Here is a 20,618-nt window from a genome sequence, read left to right on the forward strand (position 1 = left end):
CTTAAAACCATTTGCCCAGAGATATTTTTTGATTTTCAAACAGGTGGGTGTACAGTTAACCTGTAGAAAGTGTTTTTATGGCATTTAAAGTAATAGCCCATAGAAAAATATGCCGATATTTTAGTGCTATAATTCGTTTGCAACACATCGTAATATTTTGCGTTTCTGTTCGATCTCGTTTCGGGCTCAAACGAAACCTCGATTTATTTTATTTTTCACTCAGTCATACCATGAAGACCTGAGCTGAATGCAAAGACCATTGAAAGATTCTTAAGTAGCTGCTGTGCGACGTGCAAAGCAACCAAATTTTCAGAAAATTTAGCATAACAGGAAGTAGATTTTGAGATCAATCGGGGCAAAATAGTTTTTTGCAAATTTCTCCCCAAAAAAGCTGCATTAGCAGAAACTAACTATGGTCCGTTTGTTTACTAGCTAGGGCCAATCTATGGGCAAAAAATTAGCAAAATCGATTTTTCGACTTGTGCCGTTGTTTGGTCCATAGTTATGGGCACTGGCTCTTAAAACGTAAAGCGGTTGTCAGTCAAAGTCTAGACGCATTACAATAACAACAAAGAGTGTCATTTTCTAGTGTTTCCCTTGAAGGCAAGTCCCACAATCTTTAGCAGTCATGCAAAGCAATAGCAGTCACAGAACTTTTGCTTCAAGTTGTTCTAATGATTCTAGTAGGCACAGCTTCCTGATAGGCACTCCAAAGCCGAAGTCTTGGTTTTAACCTTGATGTGGCAAACAAAGCCGTATTTGTTGGGAAAAACCTCTGTGACACGACCAATCGCCTACACATTCCTTGGTGTAGACTCACCAACCATGATAACTGCATCTCCAACAGCAAAATTTGAAAACACTTTTGGCGTGATTGTAGTAGAGGAAGATATTCTCTCTTCCAACGATCCCAGAAAACATCTGCTAAATATTGCACTTGTCGCCATCTTCTCCTTTAGCACATGTCGTTCTTAACAAACAGGCCTGGTAGAAGAGGTGTGTCACAGCGAACCAGAAGGAGGTGGTTCGGTGATAGTGGTTCCAAATCCGTTGAATCATTAGAAACTGTGGTTAGAGGTCTTCCGTTGATTACGCTTCCTGATTCACACAAGAAGGTTTGAAGACTCTCATCATCAAGACTTTGTTCTTTAACTAGGGCACCCAGGACCTTACGAGTAGACCTGATTAGCCTCTCCCAGACACCACCATGATGACAGGCTCCCAGTGGGTTAAAAAACCATTTTATGCCTTTCTGCAGCAGGGCGTCGTGAACTTTATTTATTGAGAGTAGCAGACGACAGTAATAACTGAAAAACCAGTGGCCCTCAAATGAATATTTACATTGACGTGCAAGGACGAAGGAGTCAGTGTCCAAAGAGTGACACACCTCCAGGTAAACAGCTTGCACTGCCAAACAAGTGAAGATGACGAAGTAAGTTCATCATCTACTGTTCTCCAATGGGACCTTGTCGCTGTTTGCAACCAAAGCAGGACGAGAGTACACTTCTAACAGTAGAGATGGCACAAATCAGCCAGAACCATTCACACAACAGAGCCAAGACATATTCTCTCTCAGAAAGCCCACTCATCTGGTGAAAGTGGCTCACGAGCAATCAAGCGAGATGAGAATATTTGGGAATGATAATCTGATGTTTTGAGTCGTTGGATAGAGTTGCCCTGTCAAGGCACCCACAAGCACAGAGAAGTCCATCAGTTACAATCAGATCTAATCTTGTAAGACCAAGCTCTTGACTTCTTGACGCATCTACCTCCTTTTGACAGCTTCTAATTCTTTTGCGAAGGTGGAATTCTGGTCAAACTTGATTATCTCCCTTTTGGCTTTCTCCAACTCCAGGGGTGTCAGCGGTCACACACTAGAGGCCTTGGCACTAATCGTGACATTTTGCTTCACCTGGATTCATTTCCAATGAAATGTAACACAGTCATGCTATCTGACCAGAAGGTGATGGTATCAATTGGCATCTCCAACTCCTTCTTCAAAACTTTGTTCAAATGAATGGACACAGTGACAGCTGCTAACTCCAATCGTGAGATAGTAACTTCCTTTAAAGGAGCGAGACGGGACTTACCTAGCAGGAAGGAACAGTGAATTTGGCCACCAGAGTCTACCACTCAAAGATAAAAAACAGCTCCATAAGCAGACTGGGAGGTGTTGCAGAAGTGGTGGATCTCACTTGAAACAATTCTTACAATTCCTCTGTGCTTAACGCTTCAATCAACTGAGACAAGGGAAAGTTTTGGCAATCCATTAAGCCACACCCACCACCGAGATACGTAGTTTCTGGGAATCTCGTCATCCCAACTGAGGCCCTTTCTCCAAAAAACCTGGAGGTGCAACTTCGTGGGACGGACAAAGGGCACTGCTATACATACAGAATTCCACGATTGGTGCAAGGTTTCTCCTTAATGTTCACTTTGAAACCGAAAATAAGCACTTTGACTTTGCGTTCAAGCTCCTTGTTGACAATGGACAGGCCAGTGGAAACCGCGCCAGATAAAGCGGCTATCCCGGCAACAGGCATGCCGACAACAATTCCAACACCAGTGAGTGATGTTGCAACAGCCCCAGAAGACAGAACTGCCGTGACGGTACCGAGGCCAACCAGGGAATAGTGAAGCGCTTTCCAGGCTTTTTTGTATTTTTTCAACACAAGCCTGTAATGCTCGACCTCAGCAGATATTTCTTTTTCAATTCTACTTATCTCGGTTAGCCGGAAATTCTTGACATTCATCGTTTCGGGAAGGCTTGGGTAGATTCTTCTTTCATTCTCGGCAGGCGGCGCGCTTGGAGACAATAGATTCACCGAAGACATTGCGTATATATAGAAATTTAATTTAACTCTAATTCAAAAACAGGAGGGAAGCCCTTGAAATCAAAGAGTTCGCCGTTTTCATCTTTGACGCTAATAGTGATGCTATTTATGAACTCGTCTGTAGAGCAGTCTCGCAAAACCTGTTGCGGAGAACCCTGGTAGCTCACCTTTTCATAAGGCTTCCCTTTAACATCAAACAAGGCTAAAACATCTGACCTTTTGCCATTGAACAGATTCCGTTCTGTGTCGATCAAATTACAATGAATAAAATATGTCGTTAGATATGTAAGCCGTTTTACAAATGTTGTGAGATCCAACTTTCGCCCATTACCAAGCAAATTGGCTAAATCGCGATCAAGTTCAATCGGTTTTGCCCCAAAATTTTTGATTACAAGCTGGCCAACGGGTTGGTTTATTTCTGTTTCCAACTGTTTATACCCATACTTCTCGAACAGACTGTCTATTTGTTTTGCCATGCTTTCTAAATTATAATTCCCTGGGGGTAATTTACTAACTGACAAAGCAATATCTTTGTTCTTATCTCCCAAGGTGGCTGAACCTTCCCTTTTCAAAGTGTCCCAGCTGTTGAATAAACTGCAAGAAATGAGTTTCATGAAATCGACTCTCGGTAGAAGTTTTTCAAAATGGATAGTCTCTCCGTTCTGTTGCATGACAATAGTGAGAACAACCATTTTATATTTAACAAACAAAATTGTGTTCAAATAAGATGGCTAATTTGTGGAATGGTCCTGCGTTAAAAAAAGCGGAAGCGGCGAAGAAAAAGGCGTGGACAAACTTTTTAAACCACTTCCCCAAAGCGGACAAAAGCTGGTTAGTTTCGCAAGGAAGCGTCGACGAGAAAAATAACGTGACCGCGGAGGTGTTTTTCAAAGAAAGTGAAGACTCGTTTCAAAGCGTCCTCGGTTCAGATAGAAAATATTGGAGCGCGGAAATGAAAGAGGCGCTAGGTCTGGGAGACAGCGGCGGTTTTCCTTACCAATTGTCGTCACTCGGTTCGAAAGTTTCCCTGCCAATCCCTGCGGTACCTTTCGACGACAAAGCGCCAAGCTTGAAGAAAATATTCAACGACACAATCCAAATCTACGTCACGCCTGACCAATATTTCACAACAAAATTCAGAGAAATATTTCAAGACACCAAACTGAGGCACACTTCTGGAACCAAATCAAAATGCTGGTTAGGAGGGCCTGACATGAAATATTGGCCGCAACAGCTGAACTTCGCGGTTTTCTGCATGACACAGGGGTGCAGAGTTTCTCGCGAAATCTTTGACAGCGGGATGGATCTCCCCCCGCAGATAAGAGCTTTCTACAAATTCCACGTGTATTTCACGGTCAGGCGCATTTTGTTCCAGCTAGGAGGTATTCAGAGCATGAGCGCTTTGCCCAGAGACCCGCCTTTCAACCAATTGAACAATCATTATGACGTGGCTTCGTACAAAAGGATATGCAGTGAGTTTGGTATAGATCCGTCGAGTGATTTCCGCTTCACGCACGGCGAAAACCACGGTCTGGGAAGCATTTACGTGTGCGCGTCAGGTGCGGGCGCGACTAAAACTGACTACAAATACCCGGGATGGAACAAATTCCGTGATGAAGGCGGGAAAGCTATAAACAGGGACTTGATTTATTACATCGAGCCAGGTGCCGCTTCTGATGCTCAAGCGGACTGGTTCACGCCAAACACAGCATCCGGTTTGCCGCAGGCGGGCTTGGCGAGAATAAATCAGTCAATCGAGGTTTTTGTTTACTGCACCCTGGGTGCACAAGTGAATGTCCGCAGTAGCATTCTCGGCTCTGGCGGTCGAGCGAGAGAAGCCCAGAGCGAGTTCCTGGTGCTGATGGAAGACGCGATCAGACAGCCCAACCTGGCCAAGAGCGTGCAAAGGTACCAGCTCGCGGTGGATCTAGCGAAGGTGAGGCTCAATCTCACTGTAGCACCCATGGCCTGGCTCATGCCCGCGCAAATGATAATCAACACCGGAAGCATGGCCGGTTACAACAACAAGCTGAAACAGGCGGTCTCTGGGATGAAACTTGGGGTGAACAACGAGGTAAACCCGGGGACAAAAAAAGCTGCGCTCAAACTAATGGCAGGCGGCCCGTCAAAAATTAACCCACCCAACAGCCACCCGTCCAACCTGATACACAAAGCCGAAACAGCTGAATCAAGGAAATCAGCTTCAACCGAAACTCAGCAAGCACAGCCAATGGCGCAAAAATAGAGCCAACGGCTCCGGATGAAACATCGCAACACGAAATAAACAAAACAGCTGTCATTGTCGGTGTAGTTGGATTATCGGCTTTGCTGTTCATGGTTTGGCGGTAAGTTAACGCTGCTTCTTAAAATATTGTTTGAACAAAAAGGCCACCACGGAAAGAATAAGCAGCCAGGTATGCACGTATTAATACGATGTCAGTTCTGGAGAACCTTCGCACAATGTACAGCGAAAAGACAGTACACGGCATGAAGGCCGAGCACGCAGTCAATCGAATCGAATCGAGTACAAAATGATCCGCAGCAAGACTCTGGCAGACAAGGTGCAGAGCATTTACTCCAGCAGCAAAGAGTTCCTTTACGACCACGTGATGCATGACAAAGAGGTGGCCTTCAACAAAGACACTGACACGAGGATCAACATTAAGTCAACGCCCAAAGAAGGTCATTAAAAGCCCTCCTCCTCCTCCTGTTTGTAGAGCCGTATACTGCTGGCGACAGAGATTCAGAAAAATTCATCTTCCCCGATCTGAGGAAAGTCAGCGTCACGGTCAACGGCTCGCCCAACATGCTTTACAACAACAGCAGCGAAGGCAAGGACATGTGGGAAGAGCCCCGCAACTTGTTTGTGAAAGAAAAAATAAAACAGAGCACATGGATATGACAAAGTTTTATACCGGTGATAAATTCGGGCTTGTGATTGATATGCGCTCCATGGCTGACCAAGGAATGCACGGCAGCGGCACGCGGATTGTGAACAGTACAGACGGTGTCCAGCTGGAAATTGAGCAGAAACCCGAAGGCTCAGGCAATGTGAAATGCCATGTGTTCGTCATCGCTGACTCCCAGATCAACCTTATGGACAGCCAGCTGGAATCTGTACAGTTTTAATATAGGAACATGGACCCAAGCAAGATACCCTTCAACGCTCTCATTGCTGGGCCGACCAATTCAGGCAAATCGAGGTTCGTGGTGGACCAGATCTACGGCCCTTTCCGCTTCAAGTTCGACTACATCGTGCTCATCTGCCCGACGTTCACGAACAACAAGACCTACCACCGGCTTGGCGAAAACAATCCAAGAATGGATGTGATAGTCTGCGATCAGGACGACGTGGAAATGTGGTTGAAGATCGTGAGATGGCTTTTCGTGGGCATGAACACGCTCATAATCCTTGATGACTGTGCAGCCTCCAAAGATGTGAAAGGGCACACTGGTGGGCTCGTGAATCTCGCCTTTTCTGCCCGACATATGGGCATCAGCATTTGGGCGCTGACCCTGAAGATGACCGGCATAACAGCTTCGTTCCGGGAGAACGTTGCAGTGATCGTCCTCTTTTACACCCCTCGGCCAGGACAACGAAAACTATCTTCGATGATTACACCGGCGAACTCTCCCCGGATGAGTACAAAGGTCTGGTTTCAAAGCTGAAAGAGCAAAAGTTCTCTTATCTAGTGTTCTCGCTTCGCCACCCCTATGAGGTAAAGTTATTTTGAATAAAAAAATGAAAGCTGTATATAGCCTTGCACAGTGGGTGAAGAGGCCACGTTAGCAGAAGTTATGAACCTTCTTCAAACCGAGCCCAAGCCGAGTAGTCCGGCAGGTGGCATTGTTCCAACCGCCCCGGACCTGACATTCCTGCTCTTCACGAGCAGCTGGCCATGCTGGTGTCCACAGGCAACGCCAAAGAGGCCATCGGAGTGCAGCTAACCCACGAGCAGGTGAAGCGCCTGAGCGACAAAGAGGTCGAGAAATTCACCAAACGCTACGAGATGTACGTGGGCTCAAAGACAACGGAAAGCGTGATCGACAGCTTCATTTTTCTTGCAACCAAGGCGGTCGGAATGGTCGTTAACATCAAAGACATCAACGCTTACCAAAAAGAACTCAGAAACGACTACATTATAAACAAAGAGCTCTCCAATCTGGCCGGCAACCTTGCTTTGAAGTGCGGCCGGTTTCTTGCTGCGGCCAACGTGGCACTGATCACCACAAAACATGTCGATTTTAGTCCACAATTGTCGGAACAGAGCCACCCTTCTCGTGATGAATAGAGATATCCGCTTGAGGGCATTGATTAAGTACCCGGCTCAGCAACTGCAGAATAACTGGTCAGCATTCATCAACAACTGCTGAGGGGAGTGGTGACAAAAACATTTTATTAATTAAACTTTTTTCATTTGCTTAGAATACACCTTTGTTTCAGAATGTCTACTGAACAATCGGAGAGCGCACCTCAGGTCGAGACCCAGGCAGCACCTGCCGCCGATATCACACAGCAAGCGACAACCCCAAATCCAACCACGCAGTGCGTAAAAAATCGAAAGCGTGTGGCTGCTGACAAAATGGTTTCTGAAAGAACGCGGCAGGCACGGGAACAACAGAAGAAAGATGCCGAGGCCTACAGGGCTCTCGGGGAAAATACGGCGAAAGCCGCCCCAGCTGCCCCCGAGCCAGCCCTGACTACAGAAGAAGGTGAAAGCCCAAAGCGCAGCGGAGAAAAAAATAGCGGCCTCAGCACCACCAAATGGCTTGCTGTTGGCAGCATAGTCGTTTGACTGATCGGGATTTATTACAAGCGGGAAGAGCTTAAGGCAATGGCCAAGCCCGCGTTCGACAAAATTAAAACACCGGTGCCCGCGCCTGAGCCCGCGCGTGTTGAGCCAGAACCTGCTCGCTCGATACAGACAAAAGGATTACAAAAATGATTTGAACTTTTGAGTGTAATGTATATCACGATGCCGAACCCAAGCGTTGTGCAGCTTCTAGTCTCTACAGCCACAATTGGTGGAGTTACCATATTATGGTTCGACTTCACCGTAAAAGCTATCAAAAAGGTGGTGTGTCTTTCCGACGAAATTTTTACTGATAAGGTCGCAGAAGAAAGAAAAAGAAGGAGAAAAATAGAATACGCGAAATAATAAGAGAAGAAGCAGAAAAAGAAGAAGACGTGGAAGACATTAATTTTGTTTTAAACTTTTGTTATTTTCGTTATAGCAACCGCCATCATGTCAGACAACAAGTTTGTTAAGACCGTCATTGACTCCGCAACTCTCACGTTATTAGCCGTGGGCATCGGCTGGGCCGCAAAAAAGGTTGTGAAAGAGAATTTCACTTCCGATCCCAGCAACAGTCCAATGAATTACGTGAAGTTCACCGCTGTCATGGCGGGCAGCATTTCGCTCAAAAAGTACCTCGAGGACAAGAAAATCATCCCCGACAGCATTTGAAATTTTTGATTTGAAGAAAAAATCTCATATATTGCACCATGGCAAGTATTGCAAGCGTCGACGTTTTCGAGGCTGTTTCGAGATCCGCGAGAGAAAATGAAAAGAGCTACGATGAAGCACTCAAGGAGTTTCTTGAGCTTTTCGAGCATTGACTTCTCAACCTCGACTGGATCGAGGCAAACGTGGATATAAAAGGTGCGGAGTTTTTGAAAGAGTGTCAAGAGCGAGCCGCCAAGGCGTATCAAAACGCCAAAGAAAAATACAAGATCGAACCCGAAGGCCTTCTCGACTGGATTGCGAACAACTTGGTAATATACGAGGAAACCGGGAAGAACATAGTTGTTGCTTTGAAAAAACGTTCTCATAATAATACCAATGGCGAATTCTTATTTTCCCTTCAAAGCCCTCACAACGGTTGCACTGTTATTTTTCCTTTACGACATCTTTTATTATACCGCTGATGCCATAAAATTTGTTTGGGTGGGTATTGATTACGATCATGAAGACTCCGATTTTGAGGATTTTGATACTCTACACTTTCCATTACCAGAGAAATGCCCAACACCTCCTCACTATGAACTCCCGCCGCCATATGAGGAAAATTAAAAAAAGATTATACAAGATATAAAATGGCAAGCATCGCGATCATGATTGGCGGGGCTGTGTTGAACGCCACGGCTTTTATCGGTGGCAATTATCTGGCGAGGGCGCTTGACGGGGGCGACAAAGCTGCGCTTCAAGAAAAAAAGCGCCAGGACAAAGCTCTTGAGGTGTACCGAGCGGCTTACGCCAAATACACGCGCAACCACACCCATCTTCTCGACTGGATCGCAACCAACGCCCAAGAAAAGGAGCAGGCCAAGCAGAACTTCACCAACACCGACTATGCCTTCAAACTCTACAACCAGGCGCATCCTGACGAACAAATGATACCCCCCAAAGAGCCCAAGTTCTCAGAGCCCTGCTTCAGATAAAACTGCAAGTTTCTGTAATGCACAACATAATTCTTTTTGTCATGAAGCGTTAGCAGCAGCTTCTTGCTGTCTGGGGGTTTCAGCTCCAGGTCTTCCATCAGCCTCTTTTGGTATTCCGACATTCACTCCTTTTTTACGACCTTTTCCTCCAGCGCCAGGGGATAGCTGTTGTGCTCCTCGTGCAGTTCTGCAGGGTATTCAAGATCGACCTCGAGAATCCACCCATGTTTATCGTTCTCTTTCTCATTCAAGATATCCTCCAATGTGGGCATGACACGCTTCCATTTTAAATCTCTTATTGGGAGAGGCATGCTCATCGCCCATCCGTAAAGGTTGTTTGCGTCGAGATAGATGATGAATTTTTTTGGCTTGCTTGGGTTGTATCCCGGTACTAGCAGGTTGTTTGCCTTAGCGTACCTATTGCTCACCATGGAGATTCTGCCCCGCATTCCCTTTCCACGAAGAGATGCATTTCGTAGTCTGTGAAGAGCTCAAGCTCAAACCCCGTCTTTTTCAGGAGCGCATCCCAGGAGAGGCCTGGCGACGTGTCATAATGTGCCGGATCTAACCTGTACTGCTCAAGGCACAGGTTGCAGAAGTTCTCAAAAACATCCGCCAGAAGCACGACGTCCGTTTTCACGTAAATATCGTGAAAATCACCCAGCGTTTTGCATCCAAAAGCCTCCCAGACAGCCTGCGCGTGCGTGTACTCTTCATCTGTTATGTGCTCGTCATTCAGCTTGCTGTAAAACTTCTCTTTGTCAGGAAGCCTCGTCTCGCCGAATCTCTCCCATGAGTCCATGTACTCATAAGGGTAGATCCCTTTTTTATAAAGCAGGTCGCTGCCTTTCGAAATCGTTGATGTTATTTTCAATGACTCCTTCGGTGTTGCGCTTACAAGTGAATCAAGGCTTCCTAGCAAAAAGTTCAAGCTGTCGATGAAACGCAGACCTCCCACTGAAAAGGTGAAGTATTTCTCCATGTTGTTGGCGACGCATTTCACCTCTTTCTGCAGCTGTGATATGGCTTGCATTAAATGGTGTGCGTCGTAGCCCCTCAGGTTATGAAATACAACTGGTATTTGGTCCATCTTGGGGTTTATTCACAGTTTCTTATTGCATTCGGCCTGCGCAGCTACGCGGTACCTGCCCGTTATGTGGCAATGGTCCTTTACTGCATCTCTGAAGTTTTTCTGAAGTAAAGGGTTTCCACAGTACTTACAGTTTTCCTGTGATTTTTCTTCCAACTGGTCTTTTTCATCTTCCAGCCTTTTCAGCCTTTGAACACCCCATTTCTTCTCTTTCTGTGCCATGTAAAAACATTTTTTGTGGCCTTGTCCCAATAACTCCATTTTTCACCTTCACCCGCTTCTTCAACGTTCCAGACAGGCAAAGAATCCGTGAATTCGTCTTTTATCAGAGTTTTGTTGCAAATGTGGCAATCAGTTGCTTTTTTGAAATTTTCCCAGTCCTTCCACGTCATCACAATCGGTTTTGGAGTGGCCAAACTCTCCCTTATTTTCTCCTCTTCCTGCAGAATGTCACTTAAAAACTTTCCCACCGCATTTTCACCCCTGTAAGCCTTTGAACATACCACTTTACCGTCGCTCCTCACAACCATGAAAGAATACCTGCATGCCTCGTGCCATTCGGTCTTCTCTGTGTAGCTTGCTTGCATTCTCTCATGCTCACAGCCCAGAATCTTTCTGATAATTGCCTCAAAGTCCGTGTAAATAACGTAGGGCATCTTCATCTGTTTTTTGTAGTTTTGGAAGGAAAGGATGTTTTCCCCCTCTTCTGGCATCTCAATCATTGTCGGCAAGCCATTCACACCGTTGCAATATTTTTTGTGATCCACGAGCAAGTCTGCTCTTGAGAAACCGGTTAAGCACATCATACAAAAGTGCTTTGCGTTTCTGTTCTTCCTCTGATCGAAAAGCAAAGCCCTTACTTTTTTTAGGTAACAATAGTGCTGAATTTCCCCTGACTCGATTAACATCAGGTTTATCCGCAGCACATTCGCTTGTTTTCGGCTTATATGGTGCACAATCACACAATTGTTTTCCCAGCCAAATACGTTTATTGCGAGTTTTGGGTTTTGTGCCTCGAGCTTTTCTATCTGTTCTACCGGTGTTGGGAAATCAATGCCAACATAGTTGATACCGTCGTTAACCGGATATTTGCTTGGTCTTTGCGGGTTCTTTCCATCTTTTGGAGGGAATAAAGCAGCTCTGAGTGCCAACTTCAGGCATTCGTTGCCCTTGTTTTTCACGTTGATTATTGCCTTCTTTTTCGCTAGTTTGGCTGGAAGAGGCAAATAGGTCCCTCCGCGAAGTGGCTGGTAGCGCGCAACATTCACGTACGCGATTTGTATCCTTTCAACCACCCATCCTGATCCCCTCTCGGACCAGTGTTCTATTTCTCCTTTTGCATTTTCAATGAATTCATCAAATTTTTGTTTTATCTTGTCCTAATCATCCCTTTTGAAAACATGCGGTTTGTCGTCTTTAAAATAATGCCCCATGTATTGTGTTTCACTGTTTCTTTCTATTGAAAACTTTACTTCTAACCCAAAACTAACTTTAACGCTATTTAACCTTTGGGTTTCTTGTTCAACCAAATCAGTGATCTTTTCTTTGTTTTCTCTTGCAAACGTTAAAAGATCTTTATTGTTTGGATTCCTTTCGGATACATCCATTCTCCACACACGAAGCCATTCTTGGAAAGTGTTTTGGGATATTTGAAAACCGTCATATAAAGCTTTAGCCTGAGGAGAAGGTGCTGGGTGGCTTTTTTCGAACGGTTGTTGTCCCTTGCTACCTGCTGTGCCAGAACCCTCATCATGTATGTGTGTGCATTGCATAATTAGGACAGCTGGGCGAAGAGACTACACCGAAAAGATGTACGGTCATTCGGTACTCTTCTAATTTCTCGGAGAAGTAACCCTGGGGCCACCAAAGAAACTGCAGGAGGTCTCGTTCTGCTTCAGGAGCACATACTTGATGGAACATTGATTGGACATCACCCATTACCGCAACTGGCTCTTGGCAGAAACAAATCAGTACACTCACTAGATTGTTGGTTAAATCAGGTCCTTGGAACAGTTCATTACTCAGCAATGTTCCTTGAAACTGGGCAGAGCAGTTGAAAACAACACTTATTTTATCTGGCTTCGTATGATGATACTTCTGTTTCCTTCCAGTTGTACCATTGATGATCCAGCCAAGGTCACCTCTAGTCACATATGGGCCCCCATCAAAGGCAGGAATACCTTCGCTGGACTGAAGGGCTTCAGGAGCATTTGCTCCAATTAACAAATCTACTTCAGAATTCAATTCTGGCAAGTTCACATGACCTTGAAGGTGCAGCCATCGTTCCACATCTTCTTGTCGCGTGATTTTATCCTTCGCTATGGGCAAAGCTTGTCTGGAAAGTACTTCCAGCAAGGTAATGACAACATTCTTGTCTCGATCTGTCACTACCAGGGCCGTAACAATGAGACTATCTACGTCTTTGCTGCTGTGCATGGTGGTCAGCTTGGGTTTCATTTTCTTGCCATTGATCCCGAGACATTCCAAAAGGCTAGCCGAACAAACAGAGTTAGATCCATTATCCAATAGTGCATAGGTCTCGGTGCATAGAGGACCTCCTCTGACTTTAATCTTTACTGCAATAATAGGCAACGCAGTGACAGAGCCCTCCATCGTAGCTAGACCACAAAAGTGATCAGAGCTACTCTGTGTTGGATGGGTTGTTGTTGCCCTGGGGCCTGTCTTGTCCATTCTTGGCTTCAACAACTACTTCTGGTGTAGGCACATGTATCACAGTGGCATGCTTTCTATTACAGTAGATACAGGGTTTCTTCTTGTAACATCCTTTAGACTGATGGTCTCTTCTCAAGCAAGAAAAGCATAGCCTCTGCTTCATCAGAAGTCATGATGCTCCGTATCAGCCACTTTGGCAAAACTGGAACATTCAGTGAGGTCGTGATTTGTATTAAAGAATGGACAGTTCCTTTTCGGAGAGTCAGCTAGACTTAACACATTATTGGATGAACTAGGTGAAGGTTTCTTCTCAGAAATTGTGACGAAGTTCAGCAGTTTACCACCAGGATTCTCGGGTTTCAAATTCGAATGCTTATCCTTGCTATTCTTCTTCTCCTCATCCAGGAAGGGAAGTTTGCCAAAAACGGGATTGGACGAGGTATGTGCTTTCTGCTCAATGAACAGCGAAATATCATTGATACAAACATCTCTTGCTTCTGTGGTAAGGATGCCATCTGCAGCATTCCGCCAGCTTGTAATTTCCAGGGTAGCCTTTCAACAATCTTTCACAAGTTATCTGGACTTGCTTGAGTAGCCAATAGCTTTGAGTGTGTTCATACAGCTGGACAGCAAAATGGCAAATCCTCTAGAGCTTAAGCGTCCTCGCCTTAATCACCGGTCCATTCATGACTTTATTTACATAGGCCATTGCAATCCTGTGCTTCTGACCAAATTTGCTCTCCAAAAGTAGGTAGCCTTCTTCGGGTTTCATGTAGAGACAACTATGCACCAGCTCTTGTGCTCTACCAGTTGTGTGCTGCTCTAGGTAGTAGAGCGTCCCAGCATAATCAGGTTCTCTAGCCTCAATTAAAGCTTGAGAGGCGTGCATAAAGGAGCAATATTCCAAGGGGTTGCCATCAAAACAGGTACATGTCTCTTGGGTAGCAAGTTCCTTCCTGTTGATTCACGAATTCCTTCATCACTCAGTTTTGTTGCATGAGGATCTCACAGGCCTGGTCACTCAGTCCTGATTTGTCAGAGCCTGAATTGGAACTGCTTGCAACACTCCCTTCATCACTAAACATGGTGCTTGGCTTCACAGTCGATTTCACTTTCTTGTCAGAAGGTACAGGTGGTGCCCATTTCGGGCAATCAGCCCTTGACTCCTTCGTGTCAGGGAATGGAATTGAGACAGCAGAAGGAGGGCTGGAGGTCACATTGCTAGATACAAAATTTCCCACTTCTGGTTGGGCATAAGCTCCCTCTCTAGCCACAGCCTTATTGCACTCTGTTTTGAGGTTTAATTTATCCTTTTTTAACTGCGGCTCGTACTCTTGCCATTTGAGGCGTAGCTCCATCTCCTGAAGTAAATGACCCTGCCAAATAACACTCCTCCTCTCCACTTTCTGAGCTCTCAGATCTGTTCAAGGACAATTCCCTCTTGATCCACAGAAGAGTTAAGTTCATGAGCACGTGTAATTGAGCGCTGAACTGGCTGGCCACTTTTGCCGACAGAATTTGACAGGTTTACATCTGTGCTGTTGCAGGGCATTGTCCAACAATAATACCATACACCCAACAAAATGTATTAGTCTTTTACAAATGTTGTCACAGACGCTAATCACACGCATCCAAATCCTGCCATAGCTTAATTTAATTTCACTTAATACGAAGATTGAACATGATAACAAATGTGATGAACCTCAAAACCAAAGACGAACTGTAAACTGGAGCAATTCCAAAACAAGGTGTAGACAGAAACTAAAACCGCTACTAACTAAATAAATTACGTGCCAACCAAACATATATAGAGTATGCAAATGAACATAACGTAACAAAAGGCCACAAAACAAAGGAAACTAATTAAGCGAAAACTTAGCACTAAACACGAAACTATGACACAAATTCTGGTGCCTACAATATCATTAACATTTTTTGTTTCTTTATTAGTTAAAGGAGGTCACTCCAAATTTTTTTTGTCAACACTAATAGAAACCTCGCACTAAGTTTAGCCACTCACCGAAGTGTCAGCCTCTAAAGTGTACGTTTTCCTTATGAAATTCTTCTCCAAAGAAGCCAAATATTGGACATTATTGCCGCCATTTTGAACAGTACTCAGCAGCCATGCTGCACTTTCCTGATGTCATTCCATCCAAAGGATTTTGTCCATCACTTCCAACAAGCCTTTTAACTACCACTCTACGTTATGGCTACTCTTGAGCCATATTATATGCTCCAAACCCTGAAAATGATCGCAGTGAAGATAGAGAAGTGGATAATCACTTGGAAAAAATAGATTGTGCTGACCCAATGAAGGATGCCAAGTCAGTTGCAGGTTTATCTGCTTACTGCCAATTTCAAGTTGGATGGAATGACTTCACATAAATACGGCATGGCTGCCAAGAACAGTTTCAAACTGGCGGCATCCTAAGTCGAATTTTGGGCTTCTTTTAAGACTAATTTCTTCAGGATAGCAGGCACTTTAGAGGCTGAAACTTTAGTGAGTGAAAAAACCCAATGTTTGCTTGCTATAGGTGGAGACAAAAAAGTAAGCTTTTTGGAGTGACCCTCTCCTTTTAAACAAATACACATGTAGATTCCATATTGCTGTGCCTGTGTTCAGTAACTGATCCCAGAAGATGCCAACATTAATGTTGTAAGAGCATCAGTGGCACACTTGGCTAGTGCCTCATGTGTCACATATTTTTCTTACCACAGTGATAAATTACTGAACAAACATGCTGTTCCATGGAGTCTATTATTTTGTTAAAATGACGAAAGTCCAAATTAATGTAAATCGTTTACATACCTTTGTCTAAATCAGTTGTAACTTGGGGGTGATTTACAATGTGCTTTACTGTCTCTGAGTGAGTAAGCTCTTTAACAAATGGCCAGTAACCAAATTCTATCTTCTCTAGTCTAACAAAAGAAATAAGACAGTAATATTTTAAATAGTATTTCTCTAACAAACTTTGAAATAAAGGTGGCTGAATGTTCACTGAACAAGGACCACAAACAAATTATCTTGACCCAAAATGCACTGCTGACTCACTAATATTATACATATTATACATATTATAGTCAACCCTATGGAATGCCAGAACTGTCTTATGATACTTTTTTTATTATATTGGGTGGTTATGTCATTATATTGAGTACTTATGTTATTATATTCAGTGATTAACTCATTATACTCGGTGCTTATTCCATTATACTTGGTGCTTATGTCTTTATATGCAGTGCTGTCTTCATTATATTCGGTGCTTATTCCATTATATTCGGTGCTTCCCTCGTTATATTCGGTGCTTTCTTCGTTATATTCGGTGCTTTTTTCATTATATTTGGTGCTGTCTTTATTATATTCGGTCCTTTCTTCGTTATATTCGGTTCTAACTTTGTTTGGTGTTTTCTTCATTATTACGGGTACTAACACTGTTATATTTGGTGCTCTCTTCCTTATATTCGGTGCAAAGGCCATTATATTCGGTACTTCCTTGTTCAGTGATTACTTCATTATATTTGGTGCTTACTTCATTATATTCGGTGCTTTCTTCGATATGATCGTCACCAGTCTTCACAAGGGGCCGTACAATTTGGAGGTAGTCTAGGGAAAGCCGGGAAAAACGGGTGTCACAAAAACTCAGACCCCGAAAACTCAGACCCCTCGAAATTAAAAACTCAGTTGTTATCACCTGAATTGCTATATGGCCACAATGGGGCGAGATGTTTATCTTCTCCGGTTTATGTTGTCACGTCGATCGAACGGTGACACACAAATATTTAACTTCTCAAGTTTATCGCTGTCGTGTCGGTCAAACAGTGAAGAACTAACAAGGTTTAGAACAGCAGCCGACACTGTTTTTCAAAACAGACCTTTTTTATGCAATTGTATGCAGCAAAAAAATGTGTTGTTCTCTGAAACATACTTGTTTGATCGCAATCTGCTTTTTGACTTTATGTGCGTTGTGTGACTGTTGGCACGTAAAAAGTCAACATGTAAAAAGCACGTGAAGGTCGAACCGATTGAACCGCCATGTCTGGTCTAGAAATGTGAGTGAACGCAAATTGAAATGAAGAATACAAAAGCAAAAACCAACACAATGTAGAATGATTTTTTGAAGGTGTACTATATTTCGGTTGGCCAAACCAGCCTTCTTCAGGTACAATGGAAGATTTTACATTGGTGCGTGTTTTTATGTAGCCAATATTTACGTAATACTGGAAATACGCAAAAGTAATTGATAGTGTAAATTGAAGATAAGCATACGGTAAAATAAAATAACATGATAAAAGAACATAATAAAAGAAAACAAATGGAAACAATTAATATGTTTCTTTGCGGATGTTCAGACCATTAGGATCAATTGTTCTGCCTTTTTGAATTAAAAAAGCTTCCCTGGCCTTACAGATAGAGTCTCGGTTAGAAACGATTTTTTCGATGGGGATTAATTGCATGTCGTTAGCAGTGTGGTTAGGAGAGGACAGGAAATGTTCGGCGGCTGTAGTAGGTTTAGATTTGTTGTTAGGGTTATCTATGGTACGGCGGTGTTCATTAAATTGGTCTTTTAATCGTCATTTCGTCTCTCCTATGTATTGTAAATTACAGCGGTTACATTGAATCATGTAGATGAGGTTTTCAGTGTCACAGGTCAGGTTGGATTTTATGGCGCGTTTCCCCGGTAGAAAAGAAGGTATATGTAGTAAGTCCGTGAGAAATGTAGGGACAAGTAGCACAGTTTTTGCCACAACGGAAAGAACCAGAAGTTGTGTCGGTTTTTGCTTTTGTATTCTTCATTTTATATGTAAAGCCGATTAGATCACTATTGATCCAACGTATACCAGCAGGATCATCGTTCCGGTTGCTTGCTGAAACATTTTATAGAAAATTGAAAACTGGCGCGAAGGCCCCGCCATGAGGCAGATTTAATAATTAACTAATCCAAGCGGTATGAAAAAAAGAAATAGAAGTGTTTGGTTTGAAACTTACTGTTTCCTGTAAGAAATATTCACTATTCCTGTTATAAGTTGGAATGCAAACATGGCTATCTCTATGTACTCTTTTTTTCTTTTTTTTTTCTAAATTTTGTTAATTCTGCGGGTTACGTGCCGACAGTCACGCAACACACATAAAGTCAAAAAGCAGATTGCGATCAAACGAGTATGTTTCAGAGAACAACACATTGTTTTGCTGCATATGATTGCATAAAAAAGGTCTGTTTTGAAAAACAGTGTCGGCTGATGTTCTAAACCTTGTTAGTTCTTCACTGTTTGACCGACGTGACAGCGATAAACCTGAGAAGTTAAATATTTGTGTTTCACCGTTCAATCGACGCGACAACATAAACCAGAAAAGATAAACATCTCGCCCCATTGTGGCCATAGAGCAATTCAGGTGATAACAATTGAGTTTTTAATTTCGAGGGGTCTGAGTTTTCGGGGTCTGAGTTTTTGTGACACCCGTTTTTCCCGGCTTTCCCTAGACTACCTCCAAATTGTACGGCCCCTTGTGAAGACTGGTGACAATCATATCGAAGAAAGCACCGAATATAATGAAGTAAACACCGAATATAATGAAGTAAGCACCGAATATAATGAAGTAATCACCGAACAAGGAAGTACCGAATATAATGGCTTTTGCACCGAATATAAGGAAGAGAGCAGCGAATATAAGGAAGAGAGCACCAAATATAATAGTGTTAGTACCCGTAATAACGAAGAAAACACCAAACAAAGTTAGAACCGAATATAACAAAGAAAGCACCGAATATAATAAAGACAACACCGAATATAATGAAAAAAGCACCGAATATAACGAAGAAAGCACCGAATATAACGAGGGAAGCACCGAATATAATGGAATAAGCACCGAATATAATGAAGACAGCACTGCATATAAAGACATAAGCACCGAGTATAATGGAATAAGCACCGAGTATAATGAGTTAATCACCGAATATAATAACATAAGTACTCGATATAATGACATAACCACCCAATATAATAAAAAAAAGTATCATAAGACAGTTCTGGCATTCCATACAACCCCTCTGACTGGGTGTCAATTTGGGACTGGTGAATACGATGAATTCTCATTCAATGGCTTCATTGTGCAACAGACTGTAGACTGAAGTTATTTGACACTAATCTCCCAGAGGAGAGCTACATGTAGAAACTACAGTATGATGACATGCACTATAGCAGTGTTCCAGTGCCAATCAAGATAATATATTCCATTTACAAATAAAATTTCTAAGCAGGCTATATAAACAGCCTGTAATTTAATTTTTGTATACTTACCTAGTTACACTGTGCGTGTACTACTTGAGCTTCCAAAAACTTATTTCAAATGTTACCAACTATAAACTAATTATAATTATCAAGTAAATGTAAGCAGGCACATGTATTTTTTGCAGACCTATATTTTACCTTGTCAGCAATTCTTCAACATTCCAAATAACTTTCAGTAGTCTCAATCCCCCAATTCCTATCTTTTATTTGACTGCTTTTTCTAGACTGATCCAATTCATCCATGAACTGGCCCACAACAGCCTTTGATTTCTTTTATTTTTGCTCAGGATGAACAGCAGCTGGGCATATTGTTTTTCAAAACTCCACCATAGTTTTCTTGCAATTCAATAGCGTTAGGTTGCCATGTAAAATAATTGTTTTGAAATTTATATTTTACAAAATTACATCTGAGAACTAATGTGGATTGGTACTGCATATTGCAATTGTGCAGAAAGAACTGTATGTTACATGGCTTTGACAGTCATAATTTTAGACAATAATCTTGAGAATACCAATATTTTGCACAATTACTTTGGTGGGACACGAATATTGCCAAAGTCTTGTCTATTTCATGCCATGGCAAATGTAAACAATTTGATTTTAGCTTGCTGGTAAATGGGAATAGAGCGGAAAGTATTTTTCAAAATATTATAAGAATCATTTCAGACAGTTTTCAGCACCACTCCCAGAAACGGCTACTTGAAAAAGTTTGGCTGAAAATAATACTCTGCTAAGAAAACCCCCTGATAAATCTTGAACCAAAAAGTTTAATTTTGTTTTGAGTTTGAACCCAAAGTAAAGGGGATGTTTTTATTTACAATTTAAATTTTCTCCAAATAACTACATGTATGCCCAGGGAGAGAGGGAAGGGACTAAACAAAGTTTTACACAAGGAAGGACCCAAGGTCCAAATCCTTTCCCATTTTGCAACATCTGAGTACATTACTTCTGCTAGCTAAGGAAGGAGATATCAGGTGATATGCATGAAGTTTGCCAAGATCAAACACGTTCTCTCGGTCAAGTTTGTGATCACATGCAAGATGACTGATGACAGGTACACAGCTGTCTAATGAATCTCAGCGCAAATTGGGTTTGCTGAATGAATACATATTCAACTAAGACAACTGAGATGTTACAAATAAATATGTTGAACAAAGCAATGGAGTTCAGTTCAGTTTTAGAGTCAACAAGTTTCATTCTTTAAAACTGACTTTCATGACATTATTTTTCTTACCTTATGAACTACCTTAATGACCAGTTAGTTGAAATAAATCTACTAATAGAACAAACT

General features: G+C 42.8%; 2 protein-coding genes across 19 annotated transcripts in view; one reads left to right on the forward strand and one right to left on the reverse strand.

Annotated features, from left to right (window-relative positions):
- The window catches only part of LOC145482671 (endothelin-converting enzyme 1-like), a 434,574-nt gene that overhangs the window by 227,537 nt on the left and 186,419 nt on the right, over positions 1–20,618 (forward strand). The gene's annotated exons all lie outside the window — the stretch shown is intronic.
- LOC145482666 (pleckstrin homology domain-containing family M member 2-like) overlaps positions 1–20,618 on the reverse strand; it is a 152,297-nt gene that overhangs the window by 98,397 nt on the left and 33,282 nt on the right. For all 18 annotated transcript variants that reach the window (XM_081461297.1, XM_081461280.1, XM_081461292.1 and 15 more), the window contains one exon: positions 15,849–15,958. In XM_081461297.1, the coding sequence (XP_081317423.1) occupies positions 15,849–15,958 (110 nt within the window). The remainder of the gene's footprint in view (positions 1–15,848; positions 15,959–20,618) is intronic.

The sequence above is a fragment of the Orbicella franksi genome, chromosome 3 (assembly GCF_964199315.1).
Source record: "Orbicella franksi chromosome 3, jaOrbFran1.1, whole genome shotgun sequence".
Classification (NCBI taxonomy): domain Eukaryota; kingdom Metazoa; phylum Cnidaria; class Anthozoa; order Scleractinia; family Merulinidae; genus Orbicella; species Orbicella franksi.